The sequence below is a fragment of the Scyliorhinus canicula genome, chromosome 20 (genome assembly GCF_902713615.1).
Source record: "Scyliorhinus canicula chromosome 20, sScyCan1.1, whole genome shotgun sequence".
In the NCBI taxonomy this organism is placed as follows: Eukaryota; Metazoa; Chordata; class Chondrichthyes; order Carcharhiniformes; family Scyliorhinidae; genus Scyliorhinus; species Scyliorhinus canicula.
The window spans coordinates 46,727,127-46,750,847 of NC_052165.1; the positions used below are offsets into that span (position 1 = coordinate 46,727,127).

The 23,721-nt window shown below is 45.4% G+C and overlaps 1 protein-coding gene across 12 annotated transcripts in view; it reads right to left on the reverse strand.

Moving 5' to 3' along the window:
- The window catches only part of nav3 (neuron navigator 3), an 838,834-nt gene that overhangs the window by 39,582 nt on the left and 775,531 nt on the right, over positions 1–23,721 (reverse strand). For 10 of the 12 annotated variants that reach the window (XM_038781097.1, XM_038781098.1, XM_038781101.1 and 7 more), the window contains 6 exons: positions 22,736–22,819; positions 21,688–21,799; positions 20,104–20,228; positions 13,880–13,900; positions 9,063–9,229; positions 59–212 (listed from right to left, as the gene is read on the reverse strand). In XM_038781097.1, the coding sequence (XP_038637025.1) occupies positions 59–212; positions 9,063–9,229; positions 13,880–13,900; positions 20,104–20,228; positions 21,688–21,799; positions 22,736–22,819 (663 nt within the window). The remainder of the gene's footprint in view (positions 1–58; positions 213–9,062; positions 9,230–13,879; positions 13,901–20,103; positions 20,229–21,687; positions 21,800–22,735; positions 22,820–23,721) is intronic. The other 2 variants (XM_038781093.1, XM_038781096.1) reach the window with 1 other exon arrangement.

The window sequence follows — 23,721 nt, forward strand, 5'->3', positions numbered from 1 at the left end:
TGTGAAGCACTTTATGAGGCCCTGAGAGGTGTCAAACTGTCTTTTTTGTGGTATTTACCTGCATCCTATTCATTGCTTCCCGGATCTGGTCAAGATGGTGGGCAGAGCTGAGGGCTTCCAGGCGGATATCCGTGAGCTTCAGTTCCTTTTCCCGCAGCTCACTCTTAAGGTGCACGATGGCTTCCGCTTCAGTGTCTGTGCACTCGCAGATGCTAAAGTGTTGAAGCAAAGGTATTTATCAGCCAAACAGCCCAAACATTGCAAATCTGAAGGGTTAAGTGTAAGGCAGCACCTTGCAAAATATCAGTGAGCTACGTTCGCCAAAAGAGTTCCTATTGCCCCAAGTGGGGCAGCAAAGGTGAAGGATTACAGGGAAACATAACTGCTCAAGTGATTAGACATGGGCATTGTTACATCATCTGGCAACAGGAATGCATGAAGATTCCCAATTTGGAACACTTACACAAGTTTAATGCCAGTGCAATGTGGTTTCGACTTTCTTACTGATGGTAAGTTTGTGGAGTGGACTTTTGCCTGAATCGTCCATGTGGTAATCCAAGGAACAAAGAACAAAGAAAAGTACAGCACAGGTACAGGCCCATCGGCCCTCCAAGCCCGTGCCGACCATGCTGCCCGTCTAAACTAAAAATCTTCTCCACCTTCTGGGTCCGTATCCCTCTATTCCCATCCTATTCATGTATTTGTCCAGATGCTCCTTAAATGTCACTATCGTCCCTGCTTCCACCACTTCCTCCGGCAGCGCGTTCCAGGCACCCACTACCCTCTGTGTAAAAACTTGCCTCGTACATCTCCTCTAAACTTTGCCCCTCACACCTTAAACCTACGCCCCCCCCCTAGTAATTGACCCCTCTACCCTGGGGAAAAGCCTCTGAGTATCCACTCTGTCTATGCCCCTCATAATTTTGTAGACCTCTATCAGGTTGCCCCTCAACCTCCGTTGTTCCAGTGAGAACAAACCGAGTTTATTCAACCGGTCCTCATAGCTAATGACCTCCATACCAGGCAACATCCTGGTAAATCTCTTCTGCACCCTCTCTAAAGCCTCCACATCCTTCTGGTAGTGTGGTGACCAGAATTGAACACTATACTCCAAGTGTGGCCTAACTAAGGTTCTATACAGCTGCAACATGACTTGCCAATTCTTATACTCAATGCCCCGGCCAATGAAGGCAAGCATGCCATATGCCTTCTTGACTACCTTCTCCACCTGTGTTGCCCCTTTCAGTGACCTGAAAGGGGCAACACAGGTGGCTCTCCAGCTGATCGCCCATCCTTTACAGGAGAAACCTGCATTTATTTCATCCAAATCAACCCGTAGAGTGTAAACCAGGAATGACGATCTAACTCTGAAGTGGGAGCTCAGACTTCATAGTCACCAGATGAGATCTTGGGCCGACTTTTCATGTCCCGAATCTGGATGATGCAGAGGAGGCACAGCTGGAAAAATGGCTCCAGAGTACTGGACAGATACCTCTGGTCCTGACTCCGATGAATTCTCTGAGGACAGGGGTGGATAGTGGGGGAAATTAAGTCACCCACATCGTTAATTGGACAGATCAAAGTCACTAGGGAGCTCAATAAGAACTTATGACCGCCTCAGAACATCGGAACTGGAGCGAAGAAGGAAGAGAGGTGACTTGATAGAGGTGTACAATGTGATGAGAGGCATGGATAGCGTGGATAGACAGAGATATTTCCCCAGTGTGGAAATGGCTGTCACGAGGGAACATAATTTTAAGGTGACTGGAGGAAGGTATAGGGGAGATGTCAGAGGTAGGTTCTTTACACAGAAAGTGATGGGTGCATGGAAAGCACTGCCAGCAGAGGTGGTGCAGTCACAGTCATTAGGGACATTTGAGCAACTCATGGGCAGCAGTAAATTAAAGGGGTGCAGGTTAGGTTGATTTTAAATTAGGATTATTGGTCGGCACAACATCGTTGGCCGAAGGGCCTGTACCGTGCTTTACTGTTCTATTTTCTATGATGTGGAGATGCCGGCGTTGGACTGGGGTGAGCACAGTAAGAAGTCTTACAACACCAGGTTAAAGTCCAACAGGTTTGTTTCAAACACGAGCTTTCAGAGCACTGCTCCTTCCTCAGGTGAATGGAGAGGTATGATCCAGAAACATCTATATAGACAAAGTCAGAGATGCTGGACACTGCTTGGAATGCAGGCATTTGCAGGTAATCAAATCATTACAGATCCAGGGAGAGAGATAATCACAGGTTAAAGAGGTGTCAACACGGCCTCAGGATCAGAAATTCTGGCCCCTACATTTCCAGGATGTTCATGTACTTTCTGGATCAATTTTCCAGAATTTTCTTGGAGTCTTTAGATTAATCTCCAGGATTCTGCCACATGCTACAGCAAGGAAAAAGATCATTTGCTGCTTTATTTTTTAAAAAATCTAAATGTTATTTAGTACCATCGCACATGTTAGATGTGAGGAAAAACATTTTCTGATTGTAAGTCAAAAACAGCCAATTATTCCTCAGATCCTGGCCTCTGCGTGTTCCCCAACCCGTATTGACAGCCCGGCCTTCGGCTACCTGGTTCTCACATTTTGCAACCCTCTTTCTAACACCCTCACCACCTCTGCTCTAACACCCTCACCTTCTCTTCCCCACCCCCTCTAACACTCTCCCTCTCTAACACCCTCCTCCTCCCTCTCTAACACCCTCTCCTCCTCCCACTCTAAAACCCTCTCCTCCCTCTCTAACACCCTCTCCACCTCCCTCTCTAACACCCTCTCCTCCTCCCACTCTAACACCCTCTCCCCTTCTGCCATAACACCCTCTCCCCTGCCCTCTAACAACCTCTCCCCCTCCCCCACCCTCCCTCTCTAACACCCTCTCCCTCCCTCCCTCTCTAACACTCTCTTCCCCATGCCCTCTCCCTGTCTAATATCCTCTCCCCTCCCTCTCTAACACCCTCTTCCCCTCCTCCCTCCCAAACACACCGTAGCCCCTCCACCTCCCAATGGCCGCTGTCAATTCCGACTTTTCTCCAACGTCCAATTTTCCGTCCTATTGGGGTACGTGACCTAGGTGTCCAGGGATCCCTCCACAACACACTCACTCACACACACTCTCCCACAGACACTCACACACTCTCTCACTCGCACGCACATACTCACCCTCCCTCACACACTCACTCACATGCACACACTCACCCTCCCTCACACACCAACTCACCCTCCCACACACGCACTCATCCTCCCTCACACCCACTCACCCACCCCCACACTCACCTTCCCTCACACTCACACTTCTTCACATACTCACCCTCCCTCACACACACTCACCCTCCCTCACACATACACACCATCCCTCACACACACACTCACCCTCTCTCACACACACATACCTTCCCTCACACATACACACTCAAAGTATCAACAACATGGGTCACTGACGTCCGAATGTTGTTCGAAATGACTGGCATTGCTATTTCAACAGAGGTATCAACTGGTAGATTAACATGTTAGTTTAATATGAAAAACAGATTGTTGCAAAGTCACTCAAGTGCCTTCAGATCAGATAACCAAAATAACTTGTGACAAATATATATTTTCCAATGAGCTCAGCTGGCAAAGCGCAGTAACTTTTCCAATCATTAATATTGTGGTACTATCATAAAACAATTGTCAAAAAAGCCTTTCTAAATAAAAATAGATGGTTAAATTACTAGTGCCTCCACCTGGATCTCTTCATGCTCTAAGTCATCCTCTAAACGAGATGATAGAAGCTGCCCAGTTCCATCCAGATTTCCTACGAGCCCACCCCCAGTCCAACCCCTGAACATTCCCCGGTTTCTCAGGGAGCTGCTGCAGGGAAAGAAGTTCCAAACACTATATCCTGACATGATGGCAACCTCTTGGAAGAAGGATGGACTGTTGAAATGTATTCAATTAAAACCCTTAAAAATGTATTGTTCTAAGTACCAGCCTGGCTGAGTGATCATACTCTTGAATTAGGAGTTGTGGATTCCCAGCTCAACACCAACACTTGATCCCATTATCTAGGATCATCCTGTAGCAGTGCTGCACCGTCAGAGGTACATAGAACATAGAACAGCACAGAACAGGCCCTTCAGCCCTCGATGTTGTGCCGAGCAATGATCACCCTACTCAAACCCACGTATCCACCCTATACCCGTAACCCAACAACCTCCCCCCCCCCCCCCCCCCCCCCTTAACCTTACTTTTTTTAGGACACTATGGGCAATTTAGCATAGCCAATCCACCTAACCCGCACATCTTTGGACTGTATTATGAATGAGATGTTAACTGGATGAGATGTTAAATATCTGCCCCCTCAAGTGATTGTAAAAATTGCCCTGGTACCATTTCAAAGAAGAGGAGAAGTTACCCTGATGGGAATGGGACTATTTGGCTCCGCCCTTTTGGCGCTCATCGGTTTTGGCGCTCATCGGTTTTGGCGCTGGCCTTTTGGGCGCTCGTCTGTTTGGCGCCACTAAAAACTTCTGAAATACATTAAGGCCGATGAGCGTATCTTAAACATCGCACAACAGTTTGATTCACGGGCACCACTTGAATATTTACGTGGTTTGGCCCACAACTATGAACTGCATTAAACTTTTATACTCATTTTACTTAATATTTGGTGTTAGAAATAAATGTCATGTTTTTATCTATTATTATTATTAACCTATCATTACATTCCTGGCAATATATTCAATACACAACAAAGGCGCCAAAACAGCTGGGCGCCAAAATAATGAGCGCCAAATCAATTTAGCGCCAAAATGGCGGTGTCAAATGATCGGTGCCAAAAGGGCGGCGCCAAAACGTACCCGACCCACCCTGATGGCCTGACCAATCTTTTCCATCAGCCAACATCATTAAAAAACAGATTATCTACTGTGTGTGGGATCTTACTGTGTGCAGGCTGGCTGCTACGTTCCCTCCATCACAACAGCGACTGTACTCCCAAAAGGAACGTGAAGGGCACCATAGAAATGCAGTCTTTTCCTTCACTTTTTCCCAGATGACATAAAAAGCATCACACGCAACCAGAAGGCCATTCCTCCAATGTCAAGCCCAACATTCATCCTTCAACCCAGGTTGAAAACAGAATGTCCGCTCCTTCCTTTGCTGCTTTGTGAGATCCTGCTGTGCCTGCCTAGCTGTCAAGTCTATCTCAAAATTACTATGCCGACAAAAGCACAGGTTGATTGAAAGGTTAACCAATGAGCTAACTGGTAGACTGAACAGACAACAATCCAATGCATCCATTTGCAAGCTCCACTACATGCAGCACTCAGCAATTTACCGGGACCTGTGCTGATAGATCACATGGCCATTGAGCGGTTTCCTGGTCACCCATAGGGCTTGCTGCTTGCTGCAATTGAGACTTGACTCAAACCTACTGCGCAGACAGGGAAATGAACACAGACAAGGGCTTGATTACATTGAGAAAACAGAGAAAAGTTGGCAGATAATGAAAGGAGAGAGGATTTACAGAAATATACAAATAGATTTATCCCTGAGCAAGTTTAAACTGGGTGATCCGAACAGTTTTGGTGCTTGTGTGGAAATGTTTTAATTGGAAGCCTACCATTAAAACTCTAACTTAGTTTGGAATTCCATGTTTCACCTTTATTTTAGGACACAGAGTGATTGGGTACCCGTGTTTCACAATGTGGAAGGGTTAATTATCTATGTGCTTCCTGTGACCACGGGCAGGATTCTCCCGTACCTGGCACTCCAGCGTCGGGCCGCCACAAAGGTGCAGAATCCTCCGCACCTTCAGGGGCTAGGCCCGCCTCAGAGTGGTTGGCGCCCCGCCGGCCAGCGGGATAGGGGTTTGGGGACATGCCGGCCGGCGCCGAAGGGCCTCCGTCGGCCGGCGCAAGTCAGCGCGTGCACGGGAGTGCCAGCGCGTGCTGGCGTCATCCCCGCTCATGCGCGGGAGGATTCATCTCCGCATCGGCCATCGCGGGGATAGAATAGAACAGTACAGCACAGAACAGGCCCTTCGGCCCTCGATGTTGTGCCGAGCAATGATCACCTTACCCAAACCCACGTATCCACCCTATACCCGTAACCCCCCCTTAACCTTACTTTTTTTTAGGACACTACGGGCAATTTAGCATGGCCAATCCACCTAACCCGCACATCTTTGGACTGTGGGAGGAAACCGGAGCACCTGGAGGAAACCCACGCATACACGGGGAGGACGTGCAGACTCCGCACAGACAGTGACCCAGCCGGGAATCGAACCTGGGACCCTGGAGCTGTAAAGCATTTATGCTAACCACCATGCTACCCTCAGTGGCCGATGCGGAACAATAGAATGCCCCCACGGCAAAGGCCCGCCTGCTGATCTGTGGGCCCCGACTGCAGGCCAGGCCACCGTGGGGGCACCTCCTGGTGCCAGATCTCCCCCCCCACTCCCCAGGAACCCCGGAGCCCGCTCGCCCCGCCGGTAAGGCCCCTACTCTGATTTACACCAGCGGGACTGGCTACAGACGGGCGGGACTTCGGCCTATCGCGGGCCGGAGAATTCGGGCGGCCCTGGCGCCCATTGAATCCGCCGGACCCCGCCATTCTCCGAGGCGGGCGGCGCGACTCACGCCGGGCCAGTTTTTTGGGCGGGGGGTGGGAGAATTGGGAGGACGGCAGGGGCGGGATTCACGCCGACCCCCTGCGATTCTCCCACCCGGCGGGGTGTCGGAGAATCCCGCCCCACTTTGGGATATCCTGAGATGGTGAAAGGTGCTAGAATGCAAACTCTTTCATGGTGATTTTGTTTTGTTGGGCAAAATGATTAAAACGTTTACACAGCAGGGTCGCACAAACAGCAATGAGGTAAATGACAGGTTAATCTGTTTTAGTCATGTCGATTTAGAGATGAAGCTTGGTCAGGACACCAGGGAAAACTAATCCCCTGACACATCCTGACTCTTACAAAATCTCACGGGCCTATTTGATGTTCACCTGAGAGCATCAGTTAAAGGTCTGAATCTGAAAGAGGGCCCTTATGTTAACATACCACTGCTACACAGACATGTCAGTCAAGATTCTGTTCCCAAGTCGTTTGAGTGAAGATTGTGTTGCCAAACAACAAGCTGTGCAAGAAATCTAGTGCTTCCCTTTCGAAAGGTGACATCTTGATCAGTCTTTCACCTCATTCTTTTAATCATCTTTCATGTAAGATTTGGGTGGCAAACCCAGCCACATCCCAATCACAACCTTAACCCTGAGGAAAATGTGCTTTTGAGCTGTTTACTCCAAGAGCCTCACAGCCGACACAAATTACTTATTTCCAACCAACATCACATCTCTACACGAGGCAACGGGCATCAGAATGGGTGAACGCTGAAATGCGACTCTGTTTGCAGAACTCTCACTTGTCAGCCATGGATCCAAAGTCTCACTTCAGACACTTGAGCAAATAATCTAAGCTGACACTCCCATTGCAATACTACAGGAGTGCTGCATACTCAGAGTATCTTGCATAACAGATGAAACATTGAACTGAGACCCCGCCCTCCCCTCAGTTTGATGTAAAACATTTCATGGCCACGATTTGAAGAAAAGCAAAGGATTCTCCCAACGTTTTGTCACCATTAACCACTGCCAACAGAAACAGAATAACTGGCTGTTAATCTCGGTGTTGTATCTGGGAGCTTGCGACTAGGGGCTTTTCACAGTAACTTCATTGAAGCCTGCTCGTGACAATAAGCGATTTTCATTCATAATTGGCTGCTGTATTCATGTGCATGACAACAGTGACTACACCTTGGAGTAAGGTGGGGTGAGAGGTGGTTCACACGAAGCATTTTCCTTTGCAAAGCCCCACGTAACCATATGGATTGTGATTTTCTGGACAGATGGGACCGGTTACTGTCTCTTTACTTTTTGGGTTGCCAACTCTTTTGGATGTATGCCAGGAGTTTTCGGCACACGACCTCCCACTCCAATCCCTGAACACATATGTACTGAGTTACCATTCCAACTGGAAAACAAACAGCCCCCTCACTAACTGATGGACAATTCTTGACTTTCCTCCTCCTCCTCCGCCCATCCCCACACCGCCAATATGTTTTATAACTGATAAACTAAAATACTCAAAACAAAACCATTTTACACAATTATTTTTAAACCCCCACTCCCTCCTGGTTGTTGCGCACATGGCCGTTATTTAATACAAGTGAAGGGGGTGTTGCCCTTTGGCTGTTGAGCTTGCGGGAGACCTGCATCACCTCCTTTGATGAAAGCCCAACGAATTCAGTGCTGAACTGCCACGTAGGGGATAAGCGACAGGTCTCCCCAGGATCCACCTCACACCCCCACCCCCCTTCCGCCCACCTCCAAGAGTTGCTGGCCATTCAGAAGCTGGCAGCTGTACATTGTTCGAAATGCCAGTAGCAGTAGTAACGCACCCAGGGAGAGGCCTCGGATCACTGAGGGACCAGGCCACAGGTGAGTAAAGGTGGGATTGAGGGGGCTGTGATGGCAGTCGGCGGTAATGACTGGGGGAAATCGCTTTCAAGAGAGCCCCCACCCCTCACCTTTCCCCCTGTCGGTCAGGCACTGAGTGCCTTTGCATGAGGGTCAAACCCCCTACCTCAGAAGCCTGAAAGGGTTTGCTTTTCGGGCTTCCCAATGACGGGTTCTTCCCCCGCCACTGGATCCATATCACTATTCACTTGAGAGCCTCAATTGGGTGGCGGGCTGGACGGCCATCCACAAGGCATCCCACCCATGACCTAATTGGGGTGGAGACAAGAAGGTAACAGAGTCTCCATCGAGCATCATCTGGCTGGAGTAAGTGCCCCCGCCTCTAGACTCACTCTGGAGGTTTGGGGGGGGGGGGCATAAAATTCTACCCAGTGTCCTGCAGTTAGATCTTTGATTGCTGGAGCCTCCAGAGCCACCCTGGGGAGTTGGCAACCCTATTTAAGAGCCTCCATTACACCAGAGGGTAGAGTAGAGTTTACACATTTTCAAACATTGTTCAGGATATTTAAATCAAACATTTATTTAGCACACACAACCTTTCTGAATACTTACGCTGATGTTGACTGTGATGGTTTCAGGGATCCAGAATCTGTTGAATCTTGAAGTGATTTGGGTGATGCTGCAAGTGAGGAATCAGTGATTTCTTCAATGTCTGAGTGCGAGAGATTAGCTTTTGACGATTTCTTTTTGCCAAACGCTTGCTTGAATGAGCTTCTCAACTAGAAAGGAAAATGTCAAAAGCTGAAGGACTTCCTTCATTAATGTGTGTGCAAACATTCCTTCCTGACAATTTAAACAATAAATCTGTGGAGGTTAATTTAACACTACAGTGCCTCAGAGTAAGATCTTAATGGTCACGACTCGTACAGAGGAAAATGCAATTGTCCAAGATTTTAGAATGTATTCATTTTTTCAAAAGCATCATTTTGTAGCTCATAATTTGTCAAGACAAAACAAATAATTAAATGGAGTGACCAACAGTATTGGAAGCAGGGTTATTCTCAAGCACTGTAGTTTTAAAGGAATAGCTGGAATATTAAACGCACCATTGAATAAAGGGATGGCATGAGTCCCTCTGATAAAGCCACCCCATCCAGCAGCAATAACACATTGGGTATGAGTGTAGCTGATTGTTCCTTAACACACAGTCCATTATGAGTTTGGGGATGAGAGAAAGGCACCCCCGATTGCAAACCAAAGGACATGACCCCATGAGAAGCGTTTAATATTTCAACCACAAAGTCATTTTATGTTAGTGCATTAGACAGAGCAGAGCTTGTTCTTTAATGTCAACATAGTTTTAAGGTTTGGGCAATAGATGCAGGGGGGGATGTAAGGAAGAGCATTTTTTTTACACAGCAAGGGTGGTGGAAGCAGAGATGATTAACAATTTCAATAAGAAATTAGATCATCACTTGCTGGGCTAAAGGGGCTAGAGCAGGAATGGGAGCGATTGGATTGTTTGAGAGGCAGCCAGTATGGACTCAATGGGTCAAATGGTCTCCTTCTGTACTGTAATGACTCTATGAGCAGCATTTTGCAGAGTCAGGGAAATTCTGCAGAGCTTCCAAAATGGTGGTCAGGACCCAAATGTGAAGATTCTGCCCCCATTTTCTGGTATGGCCAAGGGGGTGGGGCTGAGTTCAAACATACCCTCTTCTGGCTGATGCAAGGGACTTAACCTGCAGGGTAGAAGTCAGAAATTTATGGAATAAATGTAAAAGCTCTTGAAGGGATTTTAAGATCTATATAACTGTTATGCTCTGAAGTTATGTAAATCACAGCCCTATAAACCAAACAAAAGTTGCCAGCATCAGCGATAGGAATAAATTCTATTCTAGCAGTTACAATAGTTGTTTGTTTAAATTTGCCTCCGGGCTCTTTATGAAAGTTTGGCTAATTTCCTCGAACTATAATTATCTTAGAAGGTGGGGTTCTAATTTCACTGTTTCATTGACAGCTCACAGAGGCCATTGATGTGGGTTAATAAATAAAAGTTTTTTTTCCTGAAAGATTAATCCTCGAGGAGATTTTAAAAGATTGAATGGTGTTTCATGTATGGGGGCATGTTTCATTAGGATGAAGGCTGAATTACATTTTTAGAACTTTATTTCATCTCAACGTGGCTTCTGAGGTGTGGCCACGATGGGTACGGTGTAAAAGGCAAGGGTGATGGGTGGGTTGACATGAGTTGACATTGGTGCTATAACGGCCATGAGAGTAATGGGGGCATGAGTTGTCATTGAGTTGGAATGAGAGAATGAAGGTGTAATGGGGAATGATTGGGAGGGTGATGGGGTGTGAAGAGTGAGGGCTGGAGGGCCTAAAACTTAACAAAACAGTTGGGACGAAGTCGCAGAGAACTAAAGTTGACATTTTAACCAGCCTGATTTGGCTCTCGCCCGCCTCCAATTTGCTTCCAGGGATCTCGAGACTAACTCTATCTCTCTTCCCCCCCCTCCCCCACCCCATAGTAAAAATTGGGTCTGGCGGGGCACTTTTCCTAAGGTGTCTGTTGAGTCGGGGGATTGCCCCGACTTGAACTATTCACCTCGATAGAGAACATCTGGCCCTATATCTATGTATGTGAAATAATCAGGCTGCTTACCTTTTGACTTGGGGCATGAGCCAATTAAGTATCATTGTTTTAATGGTCTTGACTTGTGCTCACTTCGGCAGCACAGTACTAAAACTTTAACCGTCTTGACTTAATCCATTTTCCAAATGCTTGAAAGGAATCGAAGGATAAGCTGATAGGATATTACTTGAATTTGGATAGGAGGAGCTTTGAATAGCGCAAAAACATTGGCACAGATCAGTTGGACAAATGTCCCCGTTTCTGTGCTGTACGTTCAATGTCATTCAAATATAAATGGTTCTGTTCCAAAAGGGGGGCTTCATAAAGAAGCTTTCCAGTACAGAGTCAGTCAGGAGGATAAGAAAGGAAGCCAGCTCTCTAATCTTATCCTTTCACTAGGGAGACGGGACTACCTGTTGGAAATTTGAAATTAGCCCAGGGAATTGCAACTGTTAGCTGAATTACTGAATTTTACAAATAAATTTAGCTAGACACCTTTCAAAACAATTATGCACAACCCTGCCATTTTGTTTGAGCATGTCCTAATTACTGCCAAAATGTTGACCACTCCACAATTGTACTCTCCTGTTGAAGAGCAGTTCCCACAGAGCGTACTGGTCAGGGCATCATTCGCTCACAGGCCCTCACTTAAGTGAAATGATTTCCTTTAAAAAACAAAACAATATTTCACAGAAAACACATCCAAGTAAGGAGTTTATAATCTGCTTCACAATGTCACAGCTAAAGATTCAAGCACTAACTTACTTTAAATTTAATGCAAGTTATGTGTACGAATGACTCTGAAATGATTTACTCTAGTTGTAAGGTTAGGATCAGGATCCCCCTGTCCCCCAGAAGTCTGTTTCACAGCAGCGTGCAATTTATTGGCAGCGGGATACTCCTGCCGCTTATCAATGGGATTTTCCATTGAAGCTATTCCACACCACCGGAAAACCTGCAGGTGGGGATTGGGGTGGGTAGCGGGGACGTTGCGTTGCAGGCGGGTTCCCCGCCAGTAGTAATAGTTTAATTGTTTGATTGGCCTATCTTATTCAACATTAATCAGAATATTTCAAGGATTAAATTATGAGGTTGTTTTGTATAAACTTGTTTTGTATTTCCTTGAGTTTAGAAATAGGGGAATGTTTCAAATGATTTGATTGGCTAGACATGAAGAAACGATTTCCTTGTGGATGAATCAAGAACAAGGAAGTATAACTCCAGTAGCAGGAGTGATGTTAAGGGTTTCTTCACACAAATCGGCAGGATATTTCAGACAGGCAGGAACTTTTAACTTATATTTAAGGGCCTCAAGGTAGCATGGTGGTTAGCATCAATGCTTCACAGCTCCAGGGTCCCAGGTCCCAGGTTCGTTTCCCGGCTGGGTCACTGTCTGTGTGGAGTTTGCACGTCCTCCCCGTGTGTGCGTGGGTTTCCTCCGGGTGCTCCGGTTTCCTCCCACAGTCCAAAGATGTGCGGGTTAGGTGGATTGGCCATGCTAAATTGCCCGTAGTGTAAGGTTAATGGGGGGATTGTTGGGTTACGGGTATACGGGTTACGTGGGTTTAAGTAGGGTGATCATTGCTCGGCACAACATCGAGGGCCGAAGGGCCTGTTCTGTGCTGTACTGTTCTATGTTCTATTTGTGCAATGCACGCTGGGTCTCTGCAGCAGTTTGCTTGAATCAGGATTATATTTTGTTTGTTCTTGAGTTTTTCACACATACGAAATACTGTCTTGGATTATTACCGAGTTCGGTTGACTCGGGAGCCCTTTAGAAATGGTTGGTCATTTTTGTCGAGCATAGAGGAAAGTGATCAAAGGATTACATTTTCTCAAAGTTTTTTTTTTATACATTCCTCTTTACAGAGTAGTGTTCCTTGGTTCTAGTATGTGTATAGAGGATCATTGAGTATGGAAGTGCCATCACTTTGGTTGGGTACAAGGAGAAAAGGCAAATCCTGACGTAGGGGGAATGCAGGGCCTGGGAGGGTCTGGATGGGGAATGGGGTGCATTTGGAGGGTGAAGGATATGTGAGGGGTGAGGCCTGGAGGTTGTATGTGTTATTTTTGCACTGAGACAAAGTCTTACGGCACCAGGGCGGACCTTTTTAAACAGCCCACCTCCACACCCAACAACCCCTTTGGCTGTCTCCGCAGTCCTGAGTCAGCTGGCCTGACTCCAGCCTCCACCTGCTCCTCCTGAAACGAAGATCCCAACATGGTGGGCACTTTCTCTCCAAGTGAGCAGGCTGAACTGGGAATTTTCCCAACTCCCCCAAGGATGAAAATCCAGGCCATTGACTCTGTTACCCTCTCCAAAGACGTTGCTAACCCTGTTGAGCATTTCCAGCATTTTCAGGTTTTATTCATGTTTTTGTTTCTTGTGCATCTTAATATAGCACAAAATAAGGAGGAGGCACAAGGTTTCTGCTCGAAAGAAACTTAACGTGTTCTCGGTAGCAATCCTGAATCTGCTGTTATGGGTGATGATTGGTTTTCGTTTTCCATTTGAAGGCTGGTTTTTAATTGGTGGAAATGAATGAGGATGTGCCCATGGCAGTAGAAGAGCTGGACTCGTATCGAAACCAGTGAACCAAACCTTTCAGTTCAATGCAGCCAAGAGGAGCAGGCGAGGAGATAAAGAAAAGGTCAATAGAGGAGGCAACACAAAGCAAGAAAAGCCATTCTTCCACGAAATGAAGCGTCATTCCTGCTGGAATGTGGGGAACCCATGCCGTTGGAGAACGTCACTTAACCATTACATGCTCAAAGTACACTGCATATTCACCTTGCATCCTTTACTGTTCACCTTACAGTTGTAATAGAAAAAGGTGGAATTAAAGGTCAGTCGATAAAAAAAAACCTTAAAATTTAACCATGAAACATTACTGACCACTGTATCAGGTGCACAGGATTTCTAATATTTAATATTGAAGAGTTTTTAGGGAGGGAGAATTATTGCACAATTTTAACAGCAAAGGGAACAGTTACATGTGCATCGTTCTACCTTAGAGAAATCATTCATAGAATCCCTACGGTGCAGAAGGAGGACACTTGGCCTGTCGACTCTGTACCAAGGCCCTGAAAGAGCATCCCCCACCCTCTCCCCATAACCTGCACGTTTTTAGACATTAAGGGCAATTTGGATTGGCCAATCCACCTAATCTGCACTCTGTGGACCATGGGGAGGAAACCGGAGCACCCGGAGGAAACCCACACAGACAGGGGATAAAGTGCAAATTCCACACAGATGATCACCCAAGACCAGAATCGATCCTGGGTCCGGGGTGCTGTGAGGCAGCAGTGCTAACCACTGTGCCATCCTTAAAACAATTTCTCTAGGAACTTCTCTGCAAAACAAATATCCTCCAGAGGCAACTGCAATATTCCAGTGCAGAGACAGGTCATTCAGCCGTCTGTGCTTGTTCAGTTCTGGCCCTTCAAGTGGAGCTATCTATTCTAATATCCTCACCATTTTCTTTGTCTATACTTCTGTAGCCTAACCCCAGTCTTACAATTCCTGTCCCTTTCCTCTCCCACCTCCTGCAGCCCCAGAGCCAAGTCTAATTTCCAGGGTTATGGAGCTATTGCAGTGAAAGCGGTACTAATTGGATATCTCTAGTAAAGAGTCGGCACTGGAATGATGGGCCAAACAGCCTCCTTCTGTGCTGTAAGACCCAAGATTCTATGATCCTCAGGGTTGGCATTCGTTGCTGGGAAGCAGTTGTCTAGAACAACCTCCGGAATTCCCTTTCCCACTTTCTCCAATCTAAGCCTCTTTTCAGTTAACTCTCCCACCAATCTTCAGTCTGTCCTCTACCCTGTTCAGCTACTTGGGACATTCTAAAGAAACAATTTTTACTTGTATAGCTGCGTTCATGATCACCGGTTGTCCGAAAGTGATATTTTCTGGAGTTTCGAAGGACGAGAGGTGCTTTTATTAAAACACGTGTAATTCTTAAGCGGGTTTGACAGGGTAGGTGCTGAGAAGCTGTTTCTCCTTTGATGGAGGACCGGTAAGGCTAGGATAGGGCTTATAAGCGAACCCACAACCAAACACTCACCTCTTGCTTAAACCCCGCCATCGGCAAGGAAGCACCTCCTGCGACACGGGGATTTAGCAACAGAGATATCCAAATAGATATCCAAGTCTCTGGAGTGGAACTTGAACCCACGACCATCTGACTCTGAAGTAAAAGTGCCACCCACTAGACCACAGAGAGCCCCAACATCTGATTAAAGTGAAAATTGATTTTATTGATGAGCAAAATTTAGAACAAAATCAGGTAAATTATCCCCCCCCATTTTGTATGGTGCATTTTGTTTTGTCCTCAGCTAGGGTATTGTATTCAGTTCTGGGCACCACTCTTGATGTGAAGACATTAGAGAGAGTGCAGAAAAGATCCACCAGAATGGTCCCAGGATGTGGAACTTCAGTTACTTCAGAAAGTTTGGAGAAATTGGGACTGTTCTCCGTGGCGAAGAGAAGGTTGAGAGGAGATTTGATAGAGGTGTTCAAAATCATGAGGGGTCTTGTTCGCATTGGTGGAAGGATTGAGAACCAGAGGACATTGATTTAAGGGAGTTGGCAAAGGAAGCAACAGCAACATGAGGGGAAACTTTTTAACACAGCGAGTGGTTAGGATCTGGAAAGCACTGCCTGAGAATGGGGTAGAGGTAGAGTCAATCGAGGTCTCAAGGGGGAATTGGAAATTATCTGACAAGGAAGAATGTGCAGGGTTGTGGGGAGGTGGGGGAATGGTGCTAGGTGCATCACTCATTTGGACAGCCAGCACAGGCATGACAGGCTGAATAGCCTCCTTCTATGCTGTAACAATTCTGTGAAGTCCAGGAGTTCTCTGTTGGAATGAGGTTTTTGGTCCATGTAGTGGAGAATAAATGTTAATAGATGGAAAATGAAGATCACATATAGAGCAGGATATCTGCACACATGTCACTAAAGCTTGGCTATAATCTCTGTGCCATTAAGAACAGGTATCGAGTCATTGTGATTACAGGAGGCCATTCAGCCCAACATATATATGTCAGAACTAATGCTTGAGTTGTAGATATCGAATCCGATCCCATTTCCTGTTTTCTCCACATATTTCTTTTTCAAATGCTTATACAATGACCTTTAAGGAAAGCAATAGTGCCTTCCTCAAAAATTACTTGCGGTAAAGTTCTGCACGTTCTAATAATGAACTACATGAATTAGCGCAGGGCTAAATCTCTGGCTTTGAAAGCAGACCAAGGCAGGCCAGCAGCACGGTTCAATCCCCATACCAACCTCCCCGAACAGGTGCTGGAATGTGGCGATTAGGGGCTTTTCACAGTAACTTCATTTGAAGCCTTATTTGTGATAATAAGCGATTTTCAGTTCATTTCATTTCATGAACGAAACGTTCTCACCTCCATCCTTGTTCTCCTGTTCATAGCCTCAGTCCATCCCCCTCACTGCTCATTCACCAACCAGAGCACCCTCACATCATTTTGAAAACTCTTTCATTTCCTCATTTTTCATTTTGTTACCCATGTATCGGCCTAAAGATTTGTAACCCATCCTTCATCACTGTAATCTAATTTCTATTATTACCCTAATAAGTGTTTATCCTCTCTGTGGTCTCAAATCACAGAGATAAAAAGATGCACACAGTGCCTATGGTACCTCAACTGGGACCTCATTAATATCGGTATCAAAGGCTGGTCAGCTGATCATTGGTCATGATAGAGTTACTGGAAACCATTATCAGGGACAAAAAAACCTTCCATTTGGAAAGGCATGGGATAATTGAGGAGAGCAAGGATTTGTTAAAGACAAATTGTGTCAGACTAATTTGATTGAATTTTTTGGATGAGGTAACAGTGAAAATTGATCATGGCAATGTGGCAGATGTTGCATATATTAGCTTTTGGAAGATATTTGACAAACTAGCACAGAGAAGTATTGTTAAGAAGGTAAGTTGTTGGAATCTGGAATATTCTACCTGCAAAGGTGGTAGAAGTTAAGAACATAAAAAGTTAGAAATATAAATAGGGATAGGCCATTCAGGCCCCCATACCTACTCTGTCAATCAGCAAGATTATGACTGAACTTATTGTGGTTCTTACCTGTCCACCATTGCCTTTAACTTGTTGTGGATCAAAAATTTGTCTAGCTCAGCACTGAAAATATTAAATGTCCCAGCCTCCACTGCTCTCTAGGGGAGATTATGATTCCACAAACATCTTCAAAAGGGAATTAGACAGGTCGTTGAGGATGAGGAATTTACAGAGTTGTGGACAATAAACAGAGATGTGGCATTCAGCATGACTGTCCTTTCAAAGTGCTGGTGTCAGCAAAATGGGATAAATGGCCTCCTTCTGAAATTCTCCAACCTCAACATTATTTCTTTGCTTTTTTGCCAGTGTTTATACAATCTAATGTTTCTAACTTTTAAAGGAATGCTGATACTAGAGATGCTGGGACTGTTCTCATCTGAGTGCTATAATGCGACGAGTAAATATGGAGCAAGTTTTAACACTGGAAGGCGGGTTGGAGACTACAGATTTAAAATAAATGGCAAAAGAATTGGAGGGGAGGTGAAGAGACGTTATTTGTAAGTAGGGAGTTATGATGATCTGGAACGCACTGCCTGAAAGGATGGTGGAAATATATCAACTGGGTCTTTTGCTAAGCTGCTTCAGAGGACATCGAGAATCAACCACACAATGTGTGAGACCTCAGTTAGCTACACATCACAGCAGGATAGGACGGGATGTTCCCAATGCTGGTGGACATTTGTGAATTAGTTGACAATCAGGCAGAATTCATGATCACCTTTGCTGCTGTCAGGGTCAAAAATTGAATTCAATCTGACAACTTTCCACTTTTGAATTTAAAGTACTGCCGCTGGTTTTATAGGGCACGGTGACCCCCACTCCCCAGCCTATAATGTTGCTCCAGGAGAAGAACCGCTGCCCTGTAACTGCTTAATGGCTGATTAGATATTAATAGACTGGTGGCGATAAGTCTGATCATCAGGGACAAGAATTCATTGCCCATCAAAGGGCCTAAATTGGTCCACTGGAGGATAACCACCCAACATCTCCCTCTCCCACCACTGGTGAACTGCCTCTCTCTCCCACCACTGGTGAACTGCAGTGAGGTTGCGTGGGGGAGGGGGGGGGGGGGGGGGGGGGGGGCAGCAGCAAACAGCTGAACCCCAGAAGTGAGGTGAAAGTCACTGCTCTTGATATCAAGGCAGCATTTACATAGAATTTTACATTATATAGGATTTACAGTGCAGAAGGAGGCCATTCGGCTCACAGTGTCTGCACCTGCTCTTGGAAAGAGAACCCTACCAAATCCTACACCTCCACCCAATACCCATAACCCAGTAACCCCACCTCACCTTTTCTGGACACTTAGGGGAAATTTAGCATGACCAATCCACCTAACCTGCACATTTTGGACTGTGGGAGGAAATCGGAGCACCCGGAGGAAACCCACGCAGACACGGGGAGAATGTGCAGACTCCGCACAGACAGTGACCCAAGCGGGGAATTTGACGGAGTGTGACAAAACTGGAGTCAATGAGAATCAGGGGGAAACCCTCCTCTGGTTGGAATCACACCTGGCACAAAGGAGGATGGCTGTGCTTACTAGCAGGTCAATAATCTCAGTTCTAGGGCACCACTGCAGGAATTCTTCAGGGTCATTTCCTAGACTGAACCATCTTCAGCTGCTTCATCAATGACCTTTCCATCATAAGGTCAGAAGTGGGATATTCGTTGATAATTCAACACTATTCAGCACTATTCACAACTCCTCAGATACTAAAGCAGTCCATGTCCAAATGCAGCAAGACCGGGACAATATCCAAGCTTGGGCTGACAACATTCATGCCACCACACAATTGCCAGGCAATGACCATCTCCAACAAAAGAGAATATAACCATTGCACCATGCCATTCAATGGCATTACCACTGCTGAATCTCCCACTATCACCACTTGGGGGTTACCACTGACCAGAAACTGAACTGGACTAGCCATGTAAAATCTGTGACTACCAGAGCAGGTCAGAGACTAGGAATTCTGCATCGAGTAACTCACCTCCCGACTCCCCAAAGCCTGCCCTCTATTTACGAGACACAAGTCAGGAGTGCAATGGAATACTCTTCAATTGCCTGGATGACTGCAGCTTCACCAACTCTCAAGAAGCTTGAAACTATCCAGTACAAAGCAGCCTACTTGATTGGCACCCCATCCGCAAGCATTCACTCCCTCCACCAGCAACGCATGGTGGCAGCCATGTTTACCATGCACTGCAGGAACTCACCAAAGTTCCTTGGGCAGCACCTTTCAAACCCCTGATCTCTATCATCTGGAAGGACAAAAACAGCAGATACCTGGGAACCCCACCAACTGGAGGTTCTGCTCGAAGCCACTCAGCATCCTGACTTGGAAATACATCACCGTTCCTTCATTGTTGCTGGGTCAAAATCCTAGAACTCTCTCCTGAACAGCACGGTGGATGTACCTACACCACATGGACTGCAGCGGTTCAAGAAGACAATTCACCACCACCTTCTTAGCGGCAATTAGGGATGGACAATAAATGCTGGCCAAGCACGAGATGCCCACATCCCATAAATGTACTTAAAAAGAATCAAATTAAATGTATTCATAGTAAGTATGTTCAGAATGTTGTCCATAGGAATGAGCAATTTCTTTGCTTACGTGTTTGAATTGAATGCTGACCGTCAATACCAAAGTAACGGACTATGACCAACTTTGGTTTATTTTTGGTGCCACATTAATTCCTATCAATAGGGAAATTAACAAAAAGTATTCAAATCAAGTAACTGTTACTCCCTTTTCGGAACTCTAATAACTATTTGTCTTTTCAAACAAATTGATATGCTGCTAACTTATTTTGCCAGATTTTCAGCCCAAGAAGCTCTTCAAACAGACGGATAACCAAGCTTTTCATTACAAACAAATTTACACTGATAAAAGTCAAACCTACCCAACTCTGTTTCTTCTTCTTTTTCTTTGAATCAATATCATTTGCACTCCCGATACTTGAATGGCTGGTTGCACTGTTGATGCTTGAAACGCTGTCTGATGAATGTTGCCTTCTAATCCGCATATCTACCAAGATAAGGGGGGGGGGAATCAGCCATGATCTTACTGAATGGTGGAGCCTACTCCAATGTTTTTAAATCTTTATAATCAAATCCTAAGTTAAGGTTTTGCAGGTCCAGGAAGAAGAAAGGGCTGAGGGGGTGAGGATTTACAAAGGTTTGGTGGTTCTAGTAAACCAATGTGTATCGGCAGACATGTGCTGAGTTTCCATTTCAACAAAAGTTGATGGAAGAAAAATTGTGCAAGCTGACATTTGTTCACCTCAGCAGAAACTAGACAGAAAAATTCAAGGGACTACTAATTATTGTAGGGTTTTGGTTCGCTTAGTTGGTTAGAAGGTTGGCATATGATTCAGAATAGCGTTAACAGAGGGAGTTCAATTCCTGTTCTGGTTGAGGTACTTAGGAACCTGCCTCCTCACCCTGGCCCTGAGATCGGAAGGCAATGGCAAACTATCACTGCCAAAACCTGCCGAGGAACCCACTCAGGATGAAGCATCAGCCACACAGTGAGACTAGGACCTGCCTTTGACAAGTGCACACATGAACAAATGCACTATTCATTGTGGTCCAAAAGCAAAATACTCCAAATGAAGAAAATCTGAAACAAAAGTAAAAACTGCATAAATACCCAACAATTCACGCAGCCTCTGTGGAGAAAGAAATAGTTAATATAGTTCATTTAGATGAATACTGTGCACTGTTTTATGTACCTAACTATAGAAAGGATATCAAATCTTAAAGAGCATTTAACATTGATTAACCAGGATGATAGCAATAACGTGGAAATATAGAGAGGAGGAAGGCTTGGTTCACTCCACTGAAGCACGGAAAGGCTAAGAGAAGATTTAATTAATTGAGTAAAATGATGAAGGCTCTTGGAGTGAATTGGGAAATACTAGAGTTTCTATTAAATTACATTACTTGATGTGAAATGCTGAAAGCATCAAGAGCTTCAACTCTCTCTCTCCCCCACCCTCCTTTTCCCAGAAGCTAATTAAGGCCAAAGTCTATGGAATTTATGTGATAGTAAAACAGAGAAAACTGTTTTAGCACTACTCTCCACAAAATCCAGGTTTTATTCAAATAAAATCCTTCCTTATATGCTTAATTGCACATTTCCTCTGATTGTGAAGGAAGTGACGAGGTGTTTGACTTTCCTTCGCCTTTCAAGGCCAACATCACGTCTCAATTCTTCACACAAAGTGTAATGAAAATCTAGAAATTCCTCCACACCCCAGGAATGCTGGGAATGATGGGGACAATTAAAATTGCCAAGACTGGGATTGATTTGTTTTTTTTTTTGCGAGGTGAAGATTTGAAGGACGATGGAGCAAAGGCAGGTAAATGGAATTGAAATACAGATCAGCCACCATCGAATTAAATAGCGAAACAGGCCTGAGGTGTTGAATGGCCTCCCCCTACTGCCAATGTTCCCACATGGCACATGTTTTCATGGTGCATACCTTTGCTTGTGTGATCCGGGCCGTTCAGTGCTCCCTGGATGGCAGCTTGGGCTGCAGAATTTTGTGTCTTCAGCATTTCGATGGTTTCTCTCAGTTCAGTTAGTTCTGACTCCTACAAGAAACAGTTGATCAGAGAAACGCAAAGCTGTTTTACTAGTTATTGAAGCAGGATTCACTTTTCCTACAGCCCCTTAGCCCTACCTGGACATTTGGGATCATACATGTAAGGAATTTGCACTCATGAACATGCACAACATCCAGCCATTTAAATTGCTGTTTACTGAGCAGTGGAGGATCTGAAATCAATCACGAGCAGTTTGAGAATTAAAAAAAAAAAATTTAGCGTACCTAATAACAGTGAAGACTGTTATTGATACATTAATGGTGTGTGTGATTGACACTTTTATAGGGTTCCTTTTTCAAAATAAGTTTTGTAAATGGGTGTTTTTCTTTTTCTGAGCAGTTCCACATGCACCATTGTTACTATATGGCTAAAACAAAAGCAAAATATTGCGGATGCTGGAAATCTGAAATAAAAACGGAAAACACTCTCTGAAAAAATGAAATGTTAATGCCTTTGGCGTGACTCCCTATGCTCTGCTTCTGGGCTTGGCAGGTTCAAATCCATTCCACACACAACCCCTTTGGAGTGAAAACTGTGACATTCGTGGGCCTACAGAGGCGGATTCAACGAGTTGGGCGATTTCCTGACTCGAGCTGCTCACCTCGTTAGTGAAAACCCAGAACAATGAGATGAGTTTTTGATTGCTCCAGCAATGAGCATAACAGGATGAATAACCTCCTCTGCACTGTAAATCTCTTTAGTTCCACATTTCCAGTTTCAATCGACAGTTGGTATTTTCTCATGACCAGTTATAATTAAAACTTCACACCAGGAAAATTGATTATTTTGTGATTAAAAATTTAAGAATCTTTCACTCCAGTCAACTTGCTACCATCAGTTTAATGACCACTGCACTATGCTGAGGTTGCCCAGAATTGTTGCACAACTTTCATGAAACAAGAGCGGTTTATTTACATGACCCACCTTTTGTTCTGCCGTCATGGTTAGGTTCTGCAGCCGGGAGGTCATATTACTTAAACTCTGTTCAAAGGCAGCCACGAGGTGAGCCTGAGAATATAGGATAAAAATTATAAAGAGTGACATCAAAATTTACCAGTTTCCTCGTCTCAATCGGTTTCTTCTCAATGACAAAACCGAGATGGGCGAATTCAAGCTCTGAGTTATATTCACCCTGCCCACTCTCTCTTCAGCTGCAGTGTTCAACAAGCAAGTGAACTCCAAGGGAAACTCCAAAATTCTGCTGCACCAATCTGAACGCGTGTCCAGTCCCATTCACTCATTACCTCATAGAATAGAATCCCTACAGTGCAGAAGGAGGCCATTCAGCCCATTGAGTCTGCATCGACGCTCTGAAAGAGCATCCTATCTAGGCCCGCACCCCCAACCTAAACCCTAACCCAGTAACCCCACCTAACCTATTAGACACTAAGGGGCAATTGATCATGACCAATCCACTTAACCTGCACATCTTTGTAAGAAGTCTTACAACACCAGGTTAAAGTCCAACATGTTTGTTTCAAACACTAGCTTTCGGAGCACTGCTCCTTCCTCAGGTGAAGTGCTCAGAAAGCTAGTGTTTGAAACAAACCTGTTGGACTTTAACCTGGTGCTGTAAGACTTCTTACTGTGCTCACCCCAGTCCAATGCAGGCATCTCCACATCATGCACATCTTTGGACTGCGGGCAGAAACCGGAGCACCCGGAGGAAACCCACTCAAACACAGGCAGAACGTTCAAACTTTCCATGGACAGTAACCCATGGCTTGAATTGAACCCGGGTCCCTGGCGCTGTGAGGCAGCAATGCTCACCACTGTGCCCACATACCTCATGTGCATTAGCTCCCAGTCCAGCAATGCCTCCACTTTATAATTTGAACCCTTCTTTTCAATCTCTCCATGACCTCACCCTAATTCTGTAACTTCCTACAGTCCCACACCCCTCTGAGAAA